Source organism: Oculina patagonica, chromosome 10, assembly GCF_052425735.1.
Source record: "Oculina patagonica isolate OP01 chromosome 10, crgOcupat, whole genome shotgun sequence".
In the NCBI taxonomy this organism is placed as follows: Eukaryota; Metazoa; Cnidaria; class Anthozoa; order Scleractinia; family Oculinidae; genus Oculina; species Oculina patagonica.
In genome coordinates, this window is record NC_135767.1 from 11,825,238 (window position 1) to 11,849,008 (window position 23,771).

General features: G+C 38.6%; 1 protein-coding gene and 1 long non-coding RNA gene across 2 annotated transcripts; both read left to right on the forward strand.

The window, feature by feature from the left end:
- The first annotated feature begins 13,237 nt into the window (after positions 1-13,237).
- LOC144667236 (histamine H2 receptor-like) lies at positions 13,238-14,191 on the forward strand. Its single transcript, XM_078528637.1, has one exon. The coding sequence runs from the start codon at positions 13,238-13,240 to the stop codon at positions 14,189-14,191; it is 954 nt and encodes a 317-aa protein (XP_078384763.1).
- Positions 14,192-20,206: 6,015 nt separating this feature from the next.
- Positions 20,207-21,757, forward strand: LOC144628262 (uncharacterized). The gene is made up of 2 exons (XR_013566227.1): positions 20,207-20,354; positions 21,040-21,757. It is a non-coding gene; the product is annotated as an uncharacterized LOC144628262 (long non-coding RNA).
- Positions 21,758-23,771: the final 2,014 nt, after the last annotated feature.

A 23,771-nucleotide genomic window follows, 5' to 3' on the forward strand; every position in this document is an offset into this window, starting at 1 on the left:
CTTCGCTATTTAAATCTACTGAATGAAATATTTTGCTAGGTTCTGCTTAATAGAAAACATTCGATCTTGCTTGACATGTGATTCCGCGCGAACGTACGCAATAAACTATGTAGTAGTGTTTAACTCGCACAAATCTCACTTTTAAAGAGAGACTTTAACTTCTACACAGAGCTTACTATGCTGTACCATAACTGATCATAACTTTAAAATGGTTGGGTATTCAATCGACTAACGATTCAAACGATTCAAACCTTTTGTTCAAACGACATGTGTTATGTGTGCAAGATTAACTTTGACATTCAATCCCGACCAACTAATTGCTTAGATTACAATCCCTCTTTAACCCCGATACAATCTGTTGCCGCGGCTAAATTTAAAAAAAGTTGTCTACACAAAGATAAGAACAATGCTTACCGATCGAACAACTGATATTTACATCGTCCTCTCTTTCAGCAACATTTTTACCATATCTGCTATATTCCACGACTGTAATCTCTATAAATACAGTTGTTACAGTAAATATCCCGTTGAAACATCCACCATTTTCCTACGCTTGGTAAACAGAAATGATTTTCAACTACTTTCCAAAACTCTCAAGATAAAATAATAGATATCAAATGAAAGCACGCTATTCTTTAAATTGGCAACGTGAAGCTGTTATTCTGATACATCTCACAATTGCACAAATTAAAACTTTACAAGCGACCACAAGACAAGACACTCCAAAGAGATTTTAGAGCTTCATGTTAAAAACTGCTTTTCTCGCTCAATTTAAGTTGCGGTATACTAGCGTTATATGCACAACAACGACAACGAAAAATTTACAGGCAGGTCCATTTAATGACATCTTGTTGATTATTAGACACTTCTGCTTTTCAGATCCGTTCTAAAACTCATCAATATAATTTCTCTCTTTCGGTTAGTACATTGTATTATGTGTTTGTAATAACCTGGTGTATTTCATTCTTCTTCTACGCGTTTTCTGCTTGAGTTACAATTAATTTCATTGATTTTCAGTACAATCTTGTCGGCAAAGGTTAGAATGTTATTTTAAGAACGTAAAACTTGTCTGTATTTTTCTTGATAACTGCTGGCTGCAGCTCAAATATATCCAAAATTGAAAAGCGTACAGCTAATTTAAAGAAAAAAATGCGTCACATCTACGTGTATTCCTCTTAAGAGCTTTATTCATGCACTGAAAAGGCTGTTGTTGTCGTCAAAAAAAGTTGTGTCCATTGTAGCGTGGAATTCACAGCAGGATATATGAAGCTACATGCAGTGCCTCTTGACTCAGGTCAATCTTCGGGTCAAAAAAATAAAAAAGCAATGTATGTTTTGCGCTTTAGATTGACATTTCTGCTCTTCAATCCTAAAAAAACTCATCAAATATAATTTCCCTCTTTCGGTCATACATTGAGTTCTACCTTTACCTCAGAGCCGAGTGTAAACGAGGCTTTGCAAATCGAAAGTGTAAATGTTTCTCTCGATGAATCAGAACCGCCTGAAAAAAGAAAGGCAAAAAAGCCCTGGGGGGGGGGGGGGGGGACTCGCATATGAAAGTCACGGGGATGCTCGTCGTCTCGCTTAGGGGTATAAATTTCGGACTTTTGGTCTCGCTTAGGGTGTTCCGGGAAAAAACGCCCTAAACGCCAATATTTTTAGCCAAAATGGTCTCGTTTAGGGTTACACACGAAGAAATATACAAATATAAACTCCATTCTTAGTTTTTTGGTATCTTTTAGGGGTCAAGAAAGGCTTGAGCCACACCCAGATTGGTCTCTTTTAGGGGTTCTTTTCAAAATTTCCGACGAGCATCCCCGTCCGTTTCATATGGGAGTCCCCCCCCCGGGCAAAAAAGTACGACTTCAGACTGGCAGAGTTCTTTTATTGAAATGTGGGAAAAAGTATGGAACAGCACAACGCTAGATTTGAACAAAAAAACGCCACAGTTGACATTTTTAAAGATTTGGCATCAAAATAATTGTCTTTATCTAATCGTTTATCTTCTGTTATTAAATTGTTGTTATTCATGCCACAAAGGTCACCCCTTTCAATACAAAGTTGTGCAAAAGTCACGTAGCAATCATAGTCTTTTTTAGGATCATGATGCTCGTTTTTGTCTCGTGTCGTCATGACGACGTTGTCATGACGACACGAGATAATTGTACAGGGGGATATTTTCCCGCCATGTCAATATTTTTCCCGCCATGTCAATATTTTTCCCGCCATGTCAACATTTGCTTTGTGAGGCCGCGGAATTTTCCCGCCATGTTATGAAATTCCGGCGGCATCCGATCACAAAACAAATGTTATCAAAGAATAATTGTTTCTTTACAAAGGTCGCAACTAAAGCGCTGGTTTATCAAACAGTAAGTTAGGAGTATTTATTGTAAAGGGCTTATTATGTTAAAATACAGGCACGCTATAAAAAAGAGATGACGTTTTTTTCTGAACTTGCAGCAAACGAGCAAATTTTAAGTGGTCTAACAGGCAAAAGTTTAAAACCTAAAGTTCGGTGCGCTACGATCTGTAGTGGAACGAGCATTTGGCATGTTGAAAGTTCGTTGGAGAATTGCGTTGAAAAAGGTTGAACAAAAAACGAGCATCTTAAAAAAGACTATGATTGCTACGTGACTTTTGCACAACTTTGTATTGAAAGGGGTGACCTTTGTGGCATGAATAACAACAATTTAATAACAGAAGATAAACGATTAGATAAAGACAATTATTTTGATGCCAAATCTTTAAAAATGTCAACTGTGGCGTTTGTTTGTTCAAATCTAGCGTTGTGCTGTTCCATACTTTTTCTCACATTTCAATAAAAGAACTCTGCCAGTCTGGAGTCGTACTTTTTTGCCTTTCTTTTTTCAGGCGGTTCTTATTCATCGAGAGAAACATTTACACTTTCGATTTGCAAAGCCTCGTTTACACTCGGCTCTGAGGTAAAGGTAGAACTCAATGTATGACCGAAAGAGGGAAATTCTATTTGATGAGTTTTCTTAGGATTGAAGAGCAGAAATGTCAATCTAAAGCGCAAAACATACATTGCTTTTTTATTTTTTTGACCCGAAGATTGACCTGAGTCAAGAGGCACTACATGTAGCTTCATATATCCTGCTGTGAATTCCACGCTACAATGGACACAACTTTTACAGACGACAACAACAGCCTTTTCAGTGCATGAATAAAGCTCTTAAGAGGAATACACGTAGATGTGACGCATTTTTTTCTTTAAATTAGCTGTACGCTTTTCAATTTTGGATATATTTGAGCTGCAGCCAGCAGTTATCAAGAAAAATACAGACAAGTTTTACGTTCTTAAAATAACATTCTAACCTTTGCCGACAAGATTGTACTGAAAATCAATGAAATTAATTGTAACTCAAGCAGAAAACGCGTAGAAGAAGAATGAAATACACCAGGTTATTACAAACACATAATACAATGTACTAACCGAAAGAGAGAAATTATATTGATGAGTTTTAGAACGGATCTGAAAAGCAGAAGTGTCTAATAATCAACAAGATGTCATTAGATGGACCTGCCTGTAAATTTTTCGTTGTCATTGTTGTGCATATAACGCTAGTATACCGCAACTTAAATTGAGCGAGAAAAGCAGTTTTTAACATGAAGCTCTAAAATCTCTTTGGAGTGTCTTGTCTTGTGGTCGCTTGTAAAGTTTTAATTTGTGCAATTGTGAGATGTATCAGAATAACAGCTTCACGTTGCCAATTTAAAGAATAGCGTGCTTTCATTTGATATCTATTATTTTATCTTGAGAGTTTTGGAAAGTAGTTGAAAATCATTTCTGTTTACCAAGCGTAGGAAAATGGTGGATGTTTCAACGGGATATTTACTGTAACAACTGTATTTATAGAGATTACAGTCGTGGAATATAGCAGATATGGTAAAAATGTTGCTGAAAGAGAGGACGATGTAAATATCAGTTGTTCGATCGGTAAGCATTGTTCTTATCTTTGTGTAGACAACTTTTTTTAAATTTAGCCGCGGCAACAGATTGTATCGGGGTTAAAGAGGGATTGTAATCTAAGCAATTAGTTGGTCGGGATTGAATGTCAAAGTTAATCTTGCACACATAACACATGTCGTTTGAACAAAAGGTTTGAATCGTTTGAATCGTTAGTCGATTGAATACCCAACCATTTTAAAGTTATGATCAGTTATGGTACAGCATAGTAAGCTCTGTGTAGAAGTTAAAGTCTCTCTTTAAAAGTGAGATTTGTGCGAGTTAAACACTACTACATAGTTTATTGCGTACGTTCGCGCGGAATCACATGTCAAGCAAGATCGAATGTTTTCTATTAAGCAGAACCTAGCAAAATATTTCATTCAGTAGATTTAAATAGCGAAGAAAATGACTGTAATTTACACGTTCATCAGCCGCTGCGTTGTAGCTTTGGCGTTACAAAAACATTAAGACCGGCTCAAGAGTGACCAAAACCAAATTTCTCCTCACAATATCAATACTAAATCAGGAGAAGAGGTTATAAGAATTAACAAAATCATCACCACTCGCATGTCATTATCACTTAACAGGCTAAGCGTTCACGAATAAACACCCAAAGCGATATCTCATATAGCGTGAAGAAAGCACATGGAAGTCATAGTATAAGTATACAGTAGAATGTATGCTTAGTGAACCAAAGTGCAATACAGTGCAATGTCTGTCATCTTTTTCTGCTGTTATTGGAGTTATATAACTGATCAACTTTACAAGCAATAAATAGACGTGAAAAGCGATCTCTTTTTTTAAATAAACTCTAAAAAGTGACACGAGACACTAAGCCCAGAGGGCTTTTGATTTGTTCAACCTTTTTCAACGCAATTCTCCAACGAACTTTCAACATGCCAAATGCTCGTTCCACTACAGATCGTAGCGCACCGAACTTTAGGTTTTAAACTTTCGCTGCTCCTGAGTCAGGCGTCCTCTGTCCGGGTAGGGTTTCACTAGCCAGTTCGTTAGCGGATAGGCACTGTTGCCAGCTAAAAGGGGCCTTATTTCTGTTCCATTTTTATTGCCTGTTAGACCACTTAAAATTTGCTCGTTTGCTGCAAGTTCAGAAAAAAACGTCATCTCTTTTTTATAGCGTGCCTGTATTTTTACATAATAAGCCCTTTACAATAAATACTCCTAACTTACTGTTTGATAAACCAGCGCTTTAGTTGCGACCATTGTAAAGAAACAATTATTCTTTGATAACATTTGTTTTGTGATCGGATGCCGCCGGAATTTCATAACATGGCGGGAAAATTCCGCGGCCTCACAAAGCAAATGTTGACATGGCGGGAAAAATATTGACATGGCGGGAAAATATCCCCCTGTACAATTATCTCGTGTCGTCATGACAACGTCGTCATGACGACACGAGACAAAAATGGGAATGGGATTTCACTTCTTTGTAAAAATAAAGTAAAAAACAGGTCTCCACGGACTCCCCATGTGCCTTGTGGTCGCCGGCGTCGCATTAGCGCCTTCAAATTATATTTTTTCTCTCACAAGCATGTATTAAAAGGATTTACCCTTTTTAGGCGATGACGTCAGTCAAGCCTTATGCCAGAGTCAGTGGGCGGAATTTGTACCACTTTCTGTTTCGATTCTGTTGCGATCGACCGATCAATAGGACTCAATAGAACCGAATGAGTTAACAAGAAATCGCTGCAAAAAACACGAAGCAAAATACGCCTGGAAAATTAGAAAGGACTGATGCAAAGTATGAACGAAAGAGATAAATTATGTATTTGCGAGTTTTATTGAATTCAGTGAACAGACATGATCACATCTCTACATTTACTAATACAATGGAAACGCTTGACCTTACTGTCGCTCGCGAGAAGTATTGAATATCGTATATTGAATGTCACACTACAAAATAACGCAACTTTTTGTTGAACAATCATTCAACACAGAAATTGTCAGCTACTTTTATTTAGTATACGTTTATTTTCCTGAAAATTAGCTAAGACCCCCTTGGGAAACGTCATCGCCTCTGCATGCACTGCATGCCGTTTATTAAAAAAAGAGCTGATCGGAGGGTTTTTTAAAATTTGTTTTCAGCATTAATTTTGTATAAGGCTCCAATGCTCTCATTTAATTCAACAAAATTGTCAGGTCAGACATGTCAAGGTCGTAGTTTTCGTCACTGGCACGACCGTCGTCTTTGGTGGTGCGATGTCGTGATAATCTTCCATAACCGGCGGAGCAGGGGGGAAGGGGAGCTGTGGCCCCCCCAAAACGAAAATTTGGTGGGTGCACGCAGCCCCCCCCCCCCCCCCCCCCACGTTTTGGTGCCAAAAATATCGCAAACACAGCGTAAAATAGGTTTGTCAAGCTATTCCGTCTCGTAAGTGAGGTGAAACATCTTTGAAACGTCCTTGGACATCCCTGGAAAACTTCGTTTACCTTCATAATAGTTCCAAAATGATCGGAAACGTTTGTATGGACTTCGAACAACAATCGGAGATTCATCGGAAATCTGCAGTGTAAGAAAAACTCAAACAACAAAGGTTGATAGAACGGAAAAAAATTGCTCCAATATGATAACCTGTCGAGTTTTTTGGGACAGTCTCAGCCCCCCCCCTCCCCCCCCCCTCTCCACGTTCCAAAACGCTACGCGCCGCCGCCTCTGTCTTCGACACCGTTGTTTAGAGGTATTATGTCAGAGAGTCGTGAACGACAAATATTTCTGCAACTTTTTACAGTGGCTAACAGTCCTGGCGGTTTCGAGTCTTCGCGATTCTCTTCAGCTGTTGAGGTAGAAATGTGTTCTCAGTTCTATTCCCGGCAGTAGAATGTTTTGTGACCTTTTTATAGATAGACCGTTAGGGTTGAGGATCGAATGTGAATCCTTTAAAAACATAGACCGGCGACCACAAGGCACATGGGGAGTCCGTGCAGACCTGTCTTTTACTTTATTTTTTTGTTTATGAACTGGGATTTCGACCAAAATTAGCCTGGGAACGGGGATTTAATGCCTGAGAACTGGGATTTGGACCAAAATTGGGCTGGGAACTGGGATTTAGGACCCCCCTTCAGGACCCTCTTTGAACCACATTTGACCGAGTTTCGGCCTTTCGATGTTAACAGCAAGATAGAAAGGTGATTCATCGCTCATCATGACAGCGGGCCGATGATCTTTGTAGGCCAAGAAGGCATTGACAGGGCAGCGATCTGCATTGCTCTTGTTTTCGTACATTTGAGGTTTCTTCTCTCTGATATTTTGAGGGTTTTCACCGGTACGCGTTTTTGTTTGTCTTTCTTTGTTGAATTCGATGAAGCGGTTTCCCTCCGAATCTGTTTTTAACTGCAAATCGCCCCAGCAAAGGTCCCTCTGCTCTTTCCCTGACCTCATACCAAAGAATGTACAGTTGTTCATCCAAAGGGTATTTAATAGAGCTCTAGGAGAGTGAATTCCTAGAACTCCACGGCTGTAAAAAGTGGCGATGTCTTCATCCGACAACGGATCCGCTGCGTTTGGCCGGTTTCCTTTGCCCACGGATTTTAACTGTTTTTGTTTCTTCTTTAAAATATCTTAAACCTCATGAAACTCTTTGTCGTTGAGGACGGAAAATCCATAATTGTTTTTTCGAAGATGCCGGTCGATGCTTTGTATGAACGCCCTGATTGACGAGGGTTCGTACTCTTCACCATTTTTCTTTCGCACAGCGAGAACAAATTTTTTGATGATCAGTCTTGCAGCTCCACAGGCGCAATATCCTCAATCTCTCTCTTCTCGTCGCAAGTGTCGAGAAATTCTTTGAAAACCTTTAAATCGTACAAGGTCTTCTTTTTCGTGTTTTCGTTGTCGAAGCTTTCGGAAAACTCTTTCACTTGTTCATCGTTTAGCAAAACAAACCTGCTTGCCACCGCCATAATTCTAAACACTGAGGCAACGACGCATTCAGTTCATTCAACAAAGTAGAAAAGGCGGGAATCGTGACGTCATTGAACGATATGACACTCGAAAGCGTGACATACGGAAAATACGCCACTCGGGTCCCGGATGGAGTGGCGTATGAAAACTACGAGTGGTTTAGTTCCCAGTAAAACACTCTCCTCCATATAATAATATTGTTTACCCTCTGCCACAATGATTTATGGGAGTTTTGGAAATTTGTTGAATATTTGGCATTTCCCCGTGGTTTACAAGTATATACAAGTTTTGCTACCCGACATTTTATTGTCGATAGGTTAACTGTATTACATGCATAATTAAAGAGGTTGATACGGATAAAATTGCTATCTTGAAAACTGGATATCCCTCTAATGGCTCGATTCCGTCTCATAATTTGTATCCTAATGATTGGTGCTGATATTAAAGAATCAAGTCAATACGGACTGAAAACGTGTGCTGCTTATTATGTGCTTATAGGAAAAATATCAACGTACCTTTTATATACATGTACTAACAATATGGGAATTTATAACAGAATAAAATTGCAATGCCAAATTTGGCAGCCGCTTTATAAAGCCGATCCCCTTCTCCCCAAACCTAATTTGATGAACAGAACATTTGTCGTATTGTGGATTTTACCGCTTGTCTAACTTCACGGATCTTGAAGCAGTACAAAAATGGGTTTAGAGACGAGCTTAAGAAAATTAAGATTGTCGTGAATTCCCAAGCAGTATAAAGCGTTGTGGATCGCCCACTTGTGTTAAAAATAACAATTGTAGTAACAACAATAAACGGAATATAACAAGCTTCTAATGTACCTTGTACCCATAGTGCACTATATAAAATCTTTTTTAGGCGTGCTATATTAGGTAGAAACCTTGCACCATTTGTATGCTCGTGAATTTGATTTTGATGGTGGCGGAGAGTCAAGACAATTTTTGAGTAACAAAAGGCCGAGGTTAGAAGAGAAACTACAGCAATTGATATGGCTATATAGCTTACACTTTTGTGCATAGTAAATTTCCAAAATGACACAGAAGCAAGAAGGATGCTCAGCGACAAGAAGCAAAGTTCAACTGCCAAGGTTCTCTTGAACGTTACAACATGCCTGTATCGCAACCCAAGTAACAAAGCCAGAAGTCTGTCCACACTTATGGCCGCTGATGTCAATAGCGAGACTCCGTACAGAATTGTGGAGGTGGTTACTGTGAAGTATGAAGTATAGAGGCACAATTTAACCCCTTGGTCACCCATCATCATTACAGACACCAAATAAAGAACGTGTAGTGGATGCGAAACGAGATCAACCAGGATGTCGGTGACGGCCAAACAACGAAACAACAGTTTTGATGGCGGATGAAGCGAATATACCTTGTTCAACGCAACTAGGATCAGAGTATTTCCCACAGTTGCACTAATAGCCAGTAAAATGTTTAGAGCTAAAGGGATTACTAGATCAGCCACATGTGCATTGCGTACTGGCGAGGCATAACAGAACAAAAATTTAAACGTATTCTCGTCACCACGAGCGTTTTTGTCATCCATATTCCACGGCGGTTCTGGTGCTACGTTGTTTTTTGATAAGTAAATATAGGATCCACAGATGGCGGAAATGACATTGTGTCAAATTAATCACGAAAAAAACAAACAATCTAACATGTAATCAATAAAGAAAATAAATGAAAAAAATGGCATTTAACCCTATTCAGACCGGGCTTTTTTTGACCTTCTCAGACCGGGGGGGGGCTTCGGAAGCCCCCCCCTATGTAACTTCCAGAATATTTAAGCAATCCCCATGAAACTTATAGGATGTATTGTATGTCCGAAACTCTTTCTTTTGGTATACGTCACGTGGGATGGTGACGTCACATCACGTGACAATTACATCATGATGTCAAAACAGCCGCCATCTTGGATCCGCCATCTTGGATTTCAAAATTTTTCCAAAATGCCAGAAAACCACCCAAAATCACTGCAAATTACTCAAAATAAATAAAAATGTGCTTTAAACCCGTAAAAATGTAAAAATAATTTCATTTAAGTTGATTTTTATTAACAGAAACACGCAAAATTACAAATTTGGGAAAACATGCCTGTCAAAATGCCGTTGCCATGGTGATGTCAAGTTCCTGACACATCAACCAACCCTACCAAATTGTTGCCAGATAAATTTTAGGAAAACTCAGAAAGTTTGGCAGCGTTTGGTTAAATCTTAAAAAAGTTATAAAAGTTCAAAGTCAGCGCGGGCCTCAAAAGCCCCCCCCCGGTCTGAATAGGGTTAATTGATTGCTATTATGCCGACTTTCCGAGCTATTTTCTGCGCGAGGAAAACATATATACATTCATAAATTCATAACGAGGAGGAAGGGGTTGTTAGGTAAAGTCCACCGTCCGACGCACGTCAAGAGTGAGTGGAGATGGTGTACTCTGCCATCTTCTCCTGAGTTTTAATATTTTCTGATCATACGCTGGACGTTTTTAAAATCACAAAGAAAATATTAAAAAAAAAAACAGTCAGCGCGTTTTAACACGTCGATTGGGAAATACTCATGTTCAGGATTGATGTCAAAAACAGCATGGGAAATGTGACAGCTTCAAATGGCATACGCCAAAGTGTTAAAGCCAAAAGCAAACATTATGATCAAGTCGGCAACGAAATAATATCCCCAGTAGATTAAAATCAAATAAAATCTAAATAGATTAAAACATAGATAAGTGAAGCAATTTTATTTCTTGTTTATTCGTTTAATAGATTAAAACATATAATTATCTTTTACGTTGATATAACTAGAACTGCAAATGTAAATTAACTTCTTCGTTGTGTTGATGCATCTTTCTTGTAATATCGTGTTTGGTTTTCTACGGTTTTCTTTACGTAAAAAGCTGAATATACGTTTTTTTCTTTTTTTTTCTGCGCTCTCGAGCGGCTTTTGCATCAAGTAAGTGACCGATCAAAGTTGAACTTAGCTGTGTATACCTGCCCACCTCGCTCAGACGATCCTCTTCTTCCGTCCCCTGAGGAGGTTAATATGTCTGCTTGTTTGTGTCGTTGCTTGAGTGGCGGCCATTTTGGTCCGAGGTCTGAAACCGAACCAATCTATAATTTGATGTAAATGACCAGGGACAGGGTACCGGTGTATAAATTGTTTTGCGGTGCCTTTTTGTGTCTTCGAAATTCAGCTTTAAATTTGGTTTTAGTAACAAAGCAGAAAGTACTGTGAAAGTGTTCCAAGTCAGTGTTCCCTTGCGTAGCTTAAAAGTGAGGACTGCAATAAATTACGCAAATTACAGTATATCAACGGAACAGCAGTGCATTTTGGAGTGATAATGCCTTGTTTTGCAAGTTTATGTTAGGGAGTAGTTTCATTAAAACTTTTTAGTGAAGCTTCAGAAACAGTATTTAATTATAACTAAATGGAGCTTTTTTGTTTAAACTTTGGAATTTTATTTAATTAGCATTGAGGATCTTACTCTGATTTATGCGAAATGGATCTCAAAACGTATTTTGTTTAGCAGAATCGAACGAGTCGATTGGCTCCACGCTTTGCCTTGCAATGGCCCTCTTACTGAGATCGATAGATCTTTCCACTTTCTTTAAAGACGAATCTCAGTTGAAGACACGGATACGATGATGGTGATAATGCCTAATACGTATTTAGACAGGTATAATGGCTTTAATGGCTTTGATTGATTTTTTGCTTAAAGTTTGACAGTTTTAATTAACATTGCTTGTACAAGGTTCAAACATTTTTTTTTTGTGCACACAGGATAAATACAGCTTGATCTGCAGATTTAGTATGATGATCACGTCCGTCTTGTAACTTAATACGTGCCTTTAATTATTCCCGTAATGCCTCGCTAATGTCGTTGCTGTTGAAAAATATTCAAACAAATCGATCATTTGAGACTGTTGAGTCCACAACCATATAATCAACTTTATTTTTGCTTGTTTATTTTATATCTTGTTTCAACATATATTATTTTACTCTCAGGCCCACGTATCACGAACGTGAGCTGCCTAAATTTTTCAATTGATTTATTTACCCATGCATGCAGGCGCGTAGCTGAGGTTTTTGGAAGGGTGTTCGTATTGACAGGAATATTTATTATGGGGTTATTAAATACGAGCGCCGAAGGCGCGAGCCTCTAGGGGGTCTCGGGACATGCCCCCCCCATAATATTATGAAATCTAGAGGCCCTGAGCATTGTGCACGTCAATATTTCAAACTCGATGGAGTGTTTTAAAAATAACAGGTATTTTTAGTCATAACAACAATATTACCGGCGTTTTGTTGAATTGATACATTCATACATACATACTGGCTTAGTATACTAAACGTTTTACAAAAGCTTGACGTATGCTGCAAAGGCATCTCAGGGTAAAAGCTTAAGCCCCCCACCTCCCGGCTCCACCGTCAATGTACTAAAAGCAGCGTCAATATGCACTAAATACACGTATCACCTGGGTCCCCCGAAATTGTATTCCCTGCCTTTCGTCTATTGATACCCCATTTATCAAATCCCGAACGCCTGTTAAGGAAATATTTTTCAACGATGAGATTATTTTGACTGCATATAATACTAGGTCAAGGCCTACTCTGGGACCCAAAGTCGCCGAAACTTTGGGCGACTTAAAGCGACTTTAGGCGATTTTAGCTTATTTTGTCCAAAATTACGGGCGATTTAAGGCGATTTTGGGCGACTTTAGGCGACTTTGGGCGATTTTGAGCGACTTAGGCAATTTTAGATGACCTTTTAGGCAATTTTAGTTGACCGACCTAAGTACAGTTGTGGTATACATGTACATGGGAATCATCATGGTTCACCATAAAGCATTGTTACAGAAAATATCTATACTTAGAGCGACTTTGGGCGATTTTGGGTCCCAGAGTAGGCTAAGGTCACTAGGATGTATTGAGGCCACTTACTTACTAATTCGCTACAGGAATATTCGTAAAGCAAACTTGACAACTGCATCATCCTCGGGTAGAGGCCTTGAAATAGATTGACAATTTCGTCCAGATCGACAGGCATATCATACTTGAGAGGAGAGCCTATTCTCCTAACAATTTCATACTTTCCCGTTATTTTTAGCGTTTTTTTTTTTGCACGGTAATTTAAAAGCTGCAACACTCAAAGTTTGCTTTCCATCACCCACTATTTGCTAAAAGCTGAAAATCATCAGTTTGTGTTTTCAGTCCTCCATTATTGACCTCCAAAGGGGGTTCGTTCGAACCCCTCGAACCCCCCCTCCTACGCGCCTGGCATGTTGATAAGAACGTATGGCAAAGCTGTCTTGAATAGTCACGTTCTAAAAGTTGAAAATGGCAAACCTTACTGAAGGTGGAAGACATTCTGCAGTTGAAGCTGGACTTTGCGTTGCGGCTTTGAATGAAGTACAAGTATTCTATACCATATTTCTCTTGGTCCTAAACATTCTGCTCTTCCTCACAGCATCTATAGGGAACGGACTAATCCTCTACGCTCTTCGCAGAGATTCACTACTTCATCCGCCATCGAAGCTCTTGCTTCGCTGCCTGGCCACAACGGATCTCTTGGTTGGCCTCGTTTCGCAGCCGCTCTACGTAATATATTTGTTGTCACTTATCACCACGAAGGAACATCAGCGAAATGATCTTTGCGTATATTCTGCAACCCTATCAACTGTTAGCTCAAGCATTTTGTGCCTGGTATCATTAATGACTTCCACAGCGATAAGTGTGGACAGACTTCTCGCTCTACTGTTAGGGTTGAGATACAGACAGATTGTAACGTTCAAACGCACGTTAGCTGTGGTAATCTTTTACTGGTTGCTGGATATTGCGTTTGTGTCATTTTCTTCGCCAACGTACACGATCGACAAAATTAAGGTCTTTGCAGCAGTGGCAGTATGCCTTGGAAATTTGGTGACATCAGGATTCTGTTACACGAAGATCATTATGAGAATACATCATCATCAGAATCAAGTACAAATGCAAATGAACGTTGATCAAGGGAGTGCAAACGGAGGAGGAATGGGCATAAACATAGCACGGTACAAGAAAACAGTATCTAGTGCATTGTGGGTACAGTTGACATTAACCGTTTGTTATCTTCCATACACTATAGTTGTAGCTGTTATTTCTTTCCGCGGCCTAACATTATTTCTCGACACAGTCTGGGGGATTGCGGTAACTTTAGTTTTTGTGAACTCATCTCTAAACCCGTTTCTTTACTGCTGGAAGATTAGAGAGGTTAGGCTAGCAGTTAAAGATACGATTCGTTCATTTTGTTACTGATAAGAGAAATGATGCTCGATCGCGATATCTCAAGACTTTTTGGACATTCTTGTAAGTTTTGGAAAGCTGCTGATATGTTAGTTTTGTTATTTAGACACTAAAAATATGGATATATACCCATGAGAATAATTTGGTTATTGACATGCATGGGAAAATAAATGAGAGAATGTGTTAAGCAGTTGTAGAGACAAAAATACAAACAAACAGACATCGACAACAGATGAAGAAGCTATATACACCAACATATCTGCCAACCTCCTAGCAATCTTAACAGCAGCTTTTAACCCGATAAGGAAACGAAATATTTTGTTTTTAAATTCGGACCACAATCAAAACGACTGGCAGCTTCTTAAAGGAGAAGTTCACTTCAGAATGGCCATTTATTTTCTTTACGCCAATGAAAAGTTTATACAAAGATATGTTATTCACAAAAATTTCAGCTCAGCAGAAAATTTAAATACTCAAAACTCCTTGTTTCTTCGTAGCGGCTTTTGTTTGTCAAAATGCCTCTTTTTGCAGCTCCATTTTGCTCAAACAGAGCTCCAAGAAATACAAAAAACAAGGAGTTTTGACTATTAAAATTTTCCCGCCAAATGTCAGGCTGAGCTCTTTGGCGTCACGCATACATTACCAGCTCCAAGATGGCGGCGTTCAGTTGTCGAGTTTTGGGTAAGATTTCGTAGGGTTATGGCGAACGATGGAGGCTGAAATTTTGGTATCTTTGTGTAAACTTTTTATTGGCGTAAAGAAAATAAATAGCCATTCTGGAGTGAACTTCTCCTTTAAATGGGCAGTATCACAAGATTCAGTGGAGGTCTTGAAAGCCAGTGGAGGTGTTGGTATTAGTTGGAAATCCACTTATAATGGCCTGCCTTCTAAGACGTACTGTACTGGTCATGAAAAATGTTAAAAAGTGTTGTGGCTATTGATGGCTAGGAAGAAACAAGGTCTAAAACTTGAAAAAAGTCGGGCCGACCTTTTTAAGCCTGACAGTGTTACTTGGAAGAAAATCACATAAAATTCCATTTAAGCCTTTATATTTTAAGGTTATTTCTGTTGACCAGCGACTGTGCCGTCACAGTACTAGCATAGTTTACACTAAAAGCTTGGAAGACTTCTCGTGACACTGTCTATTTGAAAAAAAGATCGAATTTGTCCCCAAATACTTGTTCTTAGTACATGCGTAATAGCATATTTTTTTTTTGGCCCAGAAGCTAATGTCATTATGCTTTAGGTTAACACCAGGAATTGCGACTACAAGCCATCCTAAATTTGTCCAAAGTCCAAAACAAAGGAAAGTTAAAGGAATCAAAGGAAAATTGACTTTGCGGCTCAAACAAAGTTAGCGTCGGAGAGAGGCGTTGATGTTGATCAAAATAACCGCGGTTTATGTGGACGAGAATGCATGGCAGGGGCGGATACAGGGAGGGGGGGGGTGGATAGGGTGGATATCCACCCCCCATTTTTCAGTAAAAAAAATCGAAATGTCACTTTATTTGAAATAGAAAATAAATAAAGAAAGAAAAATTAGCTCTCGCTCATGTCTGGTTGTTGTTACGCCACGTTTCGCCGTCTAGCGCCACTTAGGGTTAGGGTTAGGCCCTAATGGTCTGCCATCCACCCCCCCCCCCCCTTTTGAAATCCTGGATCCGCCCCTGCATGGAATACTCTCTGTCTCTCTGTGTTGATCGTAGCGTTGCATGGAAATGAATTGACCAAGCCTAAGTCACAAAAAGTGTACATAGAAAATACAGGCCTTTCAAAAATTAGTATATCCTACCATTGTAAACTACTAAACATAATGATTGTACTTTTGATTATTGGCGTAGAAAAAGTTGATTGATAACTTATTGATTATCTGTAACTTCAGCGTTACCAGGGTGCTAAATATATTAAGATAAAAATCCACATCATTGGCCGTAGGTCAATTCTGAATTGAGAATGTTCTTGACTGAAGATAAAAAAACAAAAAAAAAATAGTAATCAAATTGCCAGCTCTAACTACAAATCTTTTTGTAGCTGTCGTATGGCGTTACTTTTGCGTTACATTATTTGCGGTTACGGCACAAGTCATGTGCAGTGAAGCGTAGTACGATCTCGTGCCTTCAGTTGCCGGCTTAACGATAGCACCAGAAATTCTTCAGTTTTCTTGTGATATTTCTGTTTTGCTGCGTCCGTTGTTCGCCCCAAGATCGGGATAGAGGTATGCACATTATTATGCTATTGACTTGTAATTGTTCCTAGTTTGTCAATCGTTTTTTATTTGCCTCAAATACAGTGATTTCACTAGCAATCAGTTTCTTTGTTATGCAATAATTTATCAAGCAGCTTAAGTGATCTTTATTATATTATACCTCGGATTAATTAAGCTGTAGTTTAGCGCAGTTGGTTATTGTATCCTCATTTCAGTTTTTACGTGTTGGACCATAATTAAAGATCACCGCATTAATCGACGTCGCGGTGCTGTGTTTTTTCGCAATGGACTTCAACTCAGTAAAGAACCAATATGAACATCGGGAATAGTGTGATCATGAAGTGAAGAAATTGTCAAACGTGTTTACGATTTAGCAATCTTGTGAAAACCTGGATAAAAAGGAAAACGACCTCTAGGATATCGGTGAATGGTGATTCTTTTTTGCTCCAGCTGAGTGTGATACCGTTGCGTGCACCGTTAATTAAGGCCCCGTCCACACTGATCCGGATAAATTTAATAACGGAGTTCTCGCCTCAAAAACGGATAAAATGTTTTCCGTTCACACTGATTCGGATAAATTTGGAAATGCTACGCTATATCGCACGCAACGTTGCAACGCACGAACAGAGCTATTGTAAAGCTAATTAAGCCTTCTGTTTTTGGCAGAGAACACATGACTATTTGACGTCAGCCTTTTCGAAAAGCTCCGTTTTCGCCGTCCACACTAGACTGTCCACAACCTCTCTATTTTTCAACACAAAAAACTGAAAGAATAGGCCAGCAAAGCGAGCGCAAGCGCGAAGCTCGAAGGAAGGGGGAGGGTGGTGGGAGCGAGCGAAAGGAGCGAAAGAAATTGTTTTTTTCGCTCCCCTCTCCCCACCCCCATCGCGCCTACTGTTTTGCGCTGAAGGCGTCCAGTTCTCTCATCGTTCGTTCCCCGCGCTCATCGATCGAAAAAATACGAAAAAATAGAGACCTGGGAACAGTCTACGTCCGCACTACACCACCTAGCCGACGTTTTCAAATCTCTCCACTCTGTAGACCGTTTTCGAAATGCTCCGTTTTCGGTGATCGAAAACGCTGTTTTAATGTGGACGCGGTACGGTTGGCCTAACCGGAAGAAAAATGATGCAATTTCAAATTTATCCCTACAAGTGTTGCCTAAGAAACCATGAACACTTTGATGTATCTTTGATATTTAAATTTCTGTAGAAAACCGTCGAATGACAGCTCAAACTGCAGAAAAAATATACAAACGGACAATGATGGAGCTAATTGGTATTTTTTTAACGAATAATTTGACAACTTACCGTAGCAGGTGTTCTTTTCAAATCTCTTCCTTAAACAAACTTTTGTACTGTGACTATTGTACAAGTACTGCTAAACAGTTCAATAAGTCTCTTCATATGCAAATTCTGATTTTGTTTGCCCTTACTTAGGTAGGAGACTAGTTATCTCGAGACAGTTTCTTCCTGTCCTATTTGAGAAGACAGTTTAAATAAGTAAAACGATAAAATCAGTCTTAGGGAAGCTTTGGACAAGGTGAGTCTGTTGTATAAGACAGCTTTCTGAACACTGCTGTATTCTGTGCTTAAAACCTTTCCCAAATGGTTTTGTTTCGTTCGGTTTCGTTAATTTCATTTTGTTTTATTAAGTACGAAAAAAAAAAAGATTTAGTTGTAGACGAGTTTATAAATTGTGATTTTTAGAAAATCTACAACCTCGAGCTCAACATAATTAATGTTTAACTGATAGATGGTTTCAAAGTTATAGATAATACTTGAAGGAACTCTGGTCATTTATACCTTCTTCATATAATGTCTACAATAAAGCAGGCCTATAAGAGAAGCTCCCCATTAAGATTTTTTAATGGCTTTAATTTATTTCTAAATTTACGCGATGACGCTATTAACCGCGACGTTGTTGTGTTTATTACAATTTGTGTAAATGTTAAATAATAGATCGGTGCTGTGTAGCACTTTGTATTGTGGTGTTGTGAAGAAGTAGTTTCTTGTTAAGTGCTTAGTTTTCGATGCGAGACGTTTCAGGAATAGTCACTTCATCAGTCGCAACGCCGGTAGTGTGCTCAAAGCCGTTGATTAGAACTTGATTAGAATTTGTAATTGAAAGCGCTTTTTTGTGTTTTTCTTTTGTTGTTCTTTGGGTACTCGTAAAAATTTAAAACTTTTCTTTAATGAGTCGTCAAAAACGGTAACTGTACACAAAATTCGCCTCTACACGACATAAATGCAATAGAAATGGAATGTAAGTTAGTCTAAAGCAGTTTTTCGTGTTTAAGAGAATTTGTTTATGGCAGTTTGTAATCGGCAAGGTGGCGTAGTCTTGATTTGAACCGTTTTGGTTTGGTTAAATACTTTTTTAAGGTCAAAATGTCCTATGTGATCGTTAGAGAATTTTAATTTATGTAGGTAACTGCATGATTCTCCTTCCTTTCTAATAAGCAATATTTGCGGTTTGGTTTCCCTTTTTTGTAATCTACGAAGCACTGCAAACGGCGTAAATCTCGTTTTTGATCCAAGCTGCTGAATAATTTAACCTGGGACGTATAACTTTGTTTTATTGTTGCTCAAAAATTAAGGGAATTTCATGTAGATACTGAATAAACTTTCTTCGTTTTTTGTTAACAATGGGAGGTAGAAAAACTCAATTTAATATATTCAGATCCCAACAAAACTGTGTGGAATATCAACGAGTGTAAACAATTATCTTAGAACACGCTTAATGATTGAAAAAAAACAAAACACAAAAACAAAAACAATCAGTCAATCAGTTAAAAATGCGTCATTTCTCAGGTGACAGTTAAAGTTTTGACCAATTATTGGCTATCAGTTAAACTGCATCCGCATATGCATAGCATTTGTCTTATTAACATGAACGTATAAGGTAGGATCCCAGGAATCTAGTTTCCAGTTAATCTTCTTAGGACATAGTTTACTCTGCAGCTGTATGAACAGCCAAAATCTGTTTAAACATTAAAGGGGGGGAGCTTACACTCGATCACTTAACTTTTTAACATAATGAACTTTTCAGCAAAAGAGACAGGGGCGGGATAATGCGGAGGCTCGTTGACTTTCATGGGATGTTTAAAGACTATTTAGGCGTTTGGCGGGTGGTGTTTTTCATTCTACGTCAGTTAATCTTCGTGTTCGCCCTCTTTTTCGCTACCCTTTTATTTCGATAGATTGTCTACAGATTGTAGATAGATAGTATATATTGACACACATTGTATAGATTGTATATATGTATATTTTGCCTCGGGGTCTCGAGCCCCTGCAATAGGGGGGTGTTTCCATATTCTTTTGGCTTTATCCAAACGGTGCTTTAATTTAAGTGTTTTTTTGTATCTGGCGTGGTTCAGGTTCTGAATTGAAGAAGCAATGTTTAAGGGCCTGTTTACATGGAAGGCGGAATTTTCAAGGATACAGAAATATATTCTGCATCATATGACACAACTCATCCTAAAGGAACTTTCAACATTGAATGGCTCGTGTTAGTGAATTCAGAATATACTTACCCTAAAGTAGGTGCATTTTAATTTATGCAGTGGACCCCGATATGTTTATGTTTGTTTTTTTCTATTGCCCGTACTAAGCAGAACTTTCAAAATTTCTCGCGGCACTTTTGTTGCTCATTTATATGATGTCAAACAAAGATACCAGTTTTTTCCTCATCTTTTATCTTACCGCTTATTAAACTTGGCGCATTCCTTTGGCGTCTTTGGCATCAGCACGTCTCATCTGTGTGATCCATGAATTAAAGAACCCATTAGCTAATGTGCTTCTTTCGCAATTCCTAATCAATCCGGCACCCACGTGCTTATTATTAATTTAATTATAAAATATAGTGTTGATTAATTGTTTTCGAATGATGAGTCAGCTTCTCAACTGGTTTAGCTTCAAGACAGCCTCAATTGCAAATGGATAACATTACCAGCTATTGAACAAACCGGTAGGGCTCTTTCGACATCAAACTGTATTTGGGGAGGCATATGTTTTCAATGTCGTGTATAAACATTTTTTCTTTTTGCTATCTTCGGCTTAAAATAATCTCCCACACGCAGGCGATACCTGGGTTCGCCGCCCGTCTTAGCTTGCGTAGGAGTCTGTTTCAATATAATATAGAATGAGAGCACTGAAGTAATAATAATTTTGAATCGATGTGAAGCAACGCACGAGGAAAAGGCTAAAAGACGACCGAAAACGGGCGCTAGGATATTGATAGCAAAAATCGGTAACGAATTCATGTAAATAATTCTCTTTTTCTCCTATTCTAATTATGCAAAGACGCATAAAAGCTTAATATTAATAACTCAATTCGTGACACAAGTGGCAATAGCGAACTAAAATAATACCACTTTTATCATTTGTTGATGATTGGCGATAAACGGTAAGCTTAATTTACTGCAGCGCCAGAAAATGATAAAGATAAGGCCACCTGGTGATGAAGATTTGACAGTTACTAGCTGTCCTTCGACGAAACAAACACAGCGGTAGTTGTGAATAATAATCATCAGAGTTAACGTTTCCAAGTTGACGAGAAAATGTGTTCCGGGCATGTATAAATTATTAACATGAAGTTATTTTTAAAAGGAAAATGCCAATATTCACATCATAACAATTCTATTGCTTGCTAGAACTGTAAAGGCTGTGTAAACTATAGCTGGACAAAGACTTCATTTGTTCAAGGAGACGGCCAAACCAAGGTAAACTAACGTTTGAATAATGCTTGAGCCTTGTTTCGTCATTTTCTAACAGTTGCATTTAGCTAATCTCAACTTAATACAAACTTTGCTTGTGTAGACTTAAATTGCGACAGCAAAATCCGCTGTGCTCCTATTGAAACCACATTGACTTCCTTTTTGTCAGTTTTGAGAATTTTTTAACAACTATGGCTGAACTCACTGCTCGAAAAAAGCGAGAGCATGGCATGCGACGTCGAACAAGCACCTGAGACTTAGGCCCGGTTCAGACGCCGTAAAATAATTCGAATTTGGACCGACCCAAATTGACAAAAGTACGCCTCTTGATTCAGACGCCGTACTTTTTTGCCGTTCCGAGGCCGTTCCTAATACAGTTCCAATGATTGAGGTAAACTGCTGGCAAAATACATGTTAATAATTTATGAATTAGGATCGGCACATGAAAAGTACGGCGTCTGAATCAAAGCCGTTCCAAAGGCGTTTCACAGGCGAAATTCTCGGCCAAACCAGGCGGGAAGAACGGGTGAGCCGTTCCAAAGTGACATAGCCGTTCTAATTTGATTCAGACGCCGATCTTTTCATGTACTTAATTCAAGGAATTAGGTTCGGCTCATGAAAAGATCGGCGTCTGAACCGGGCCTTAGTTATAGTTTATGTTAGCGAAAACCGGAATAAAAACAACACGGTGAAATTCATGTTCTTAAATGTTTTTGTGAACGTTCTTTTGTTTTGACAAGGGTAAGACATAAATTATATTCCAGTAAAGTGTTCGCTTAAAGACTTGTATTGCTTGTTATCAGCATCCTCATATTTAACAGGCAAACGGTCTTTCTCGGTCCGGTTGTTAATTTTAGAATTTATGTCCGTTTTTATAGAACAAAATTTATTGCTTTGTTCTACTCACTAGCGTGTTCGAGCGCTTATTTATTACAAATTGCGCGCGCATCAAGGAAAAATAAAGTCCGAAAAGTTTTATCTGAAATTAATTTCGGTTGATCAGCAAGTCACTTCTTGAAAGAAAAAAAAAATGCCTAGAAGAAAAAATTGTCATTTTATTTAAACCACAATATGGCTTAAAATAGTTCATTAGCCTCAGGGTACGTTTTCTGACCAAACAATAATTATCGCAGAATTATCGTAGTGTCACGGATAGCATATATTAAAAGCCGTTCTAGAAAAGATTTAAGATTATCTGTGGCGTCCAGTTGTTTGGAAAATAAGCCCGTTCGCAAGCCATTTCATCCAGCGTGATGCAAATTAACCCCAATTTGGAGAATTGACGATGAGCACTTGAAAAAACAGAGCAAAAGACGAATAATTAGCTGCCTGCCAAGGTCTCGCTTAGTACGTCAAGGAGTTTTGGATTAATCGAGACCTCTTGGCGGTCACGATATGTTTTTATCTCTCGAGAATTTCATCAGGTAAGAAGCTTTCTAGAAATTTTCTTCTGTCGAGAATTGACAATAAATCTAATAAAACAACTTTGAACTGCATTTGTGAAATACCCAGGAAACTTCTGCTCTCTTCCTAAGTTACTCACTCAAGACATTTTGATCCTTCCGGAATATTTATTGCTATAGTCTTGAAGTGCTAATAAATAAACAGTTTTACTGCCCTATAGTTAAGTTTAAATAATTAAAAAACTTAGGAAATCCTACTACCTGTGGCCCAAAGCTTAAGGTTTTCAAGTTGAAGCCGAGAACCTTGTTTCAGGCATGTATTAATTATTTACATAAGATTATGTTTTAAAGAAAATGCCATATTCACAGCCTAACAATTCTGTTATATTCTAGAACTTTAGAGCCACCTGTGTGAACTGGAAGAAGATTTCTCTTTCGTCAAAGCTTTAGGCAGCCGAAAGGTAATAGTGAAAACAGTGTTTACACTTATTTTTTTGTAGACTTGAATAACAACATGATAAAACTGAGAACAGTATGTTCTTAACAGAACCATGTTTAATTTCATTGGAATTTTTGGCTATTTAATTTTGAAACAAAGAGATCATAAAGTCTATTTCCTAGTTTTATCTTCTTCAGTCTGCGTCGAAGATAGGGAAATTGTGACTCGCGACATCATTGCTCGAACATAGCGATTCTGAGCTAGCTTGAACTGTCTGTTGTATTCTATAAAATTAACATGATGATGATGATGCGAAGTTGAACGACCAGACTGAGACAGGAAAGACGGAATGAATACAAGATTGCGAAACTCGTGTTCTTAAATGTTCCTGTAGGGACGGTGAATGGTCTTTCAAAAAAAGCGTGTGACGCAAAATTTTAGCTAAATTTCAGGGTCTCCGCCGTCGTCTCGGATTTCCTTTGACGCCTTCTCGACGTCTCGCTTTCTTTTGCGAGGATAGGGCTCACAGAAAATATGTCAGTATTGTCGTCTTGCAAAGTCTTGCATTTACCATTTGACACCCCTTCCTGTAAGCGACCTTGTGTATTTACAATTGCCTTGCAATTGCATCCAAGGGCAGAACATACATTCTGCGCAAATAAAGCAGTCCCTCTGAGGAGTGTACAAGTTGTTTTTGAGGCCTGCAGCCTTACGAGGTAAACGGCTCTCTACATGTACGTCCAGTTGTTAAACGGAGAAATTGAGGATGTGACCGTTTTCAGTATGCAGCAACATTCATTACTTTGGCCTAATGATATAGGTGCTTA

What these genes read in the sequence shown, in the direction of transcription:
- LOC144667236 (XM_078528637.1), top strand. Translation starts at nt 13,238, where the DNA reads ATGGCAAACCTTACTGAAGGTGGAAGACATTCTGCAGTTGAAGCTGGA.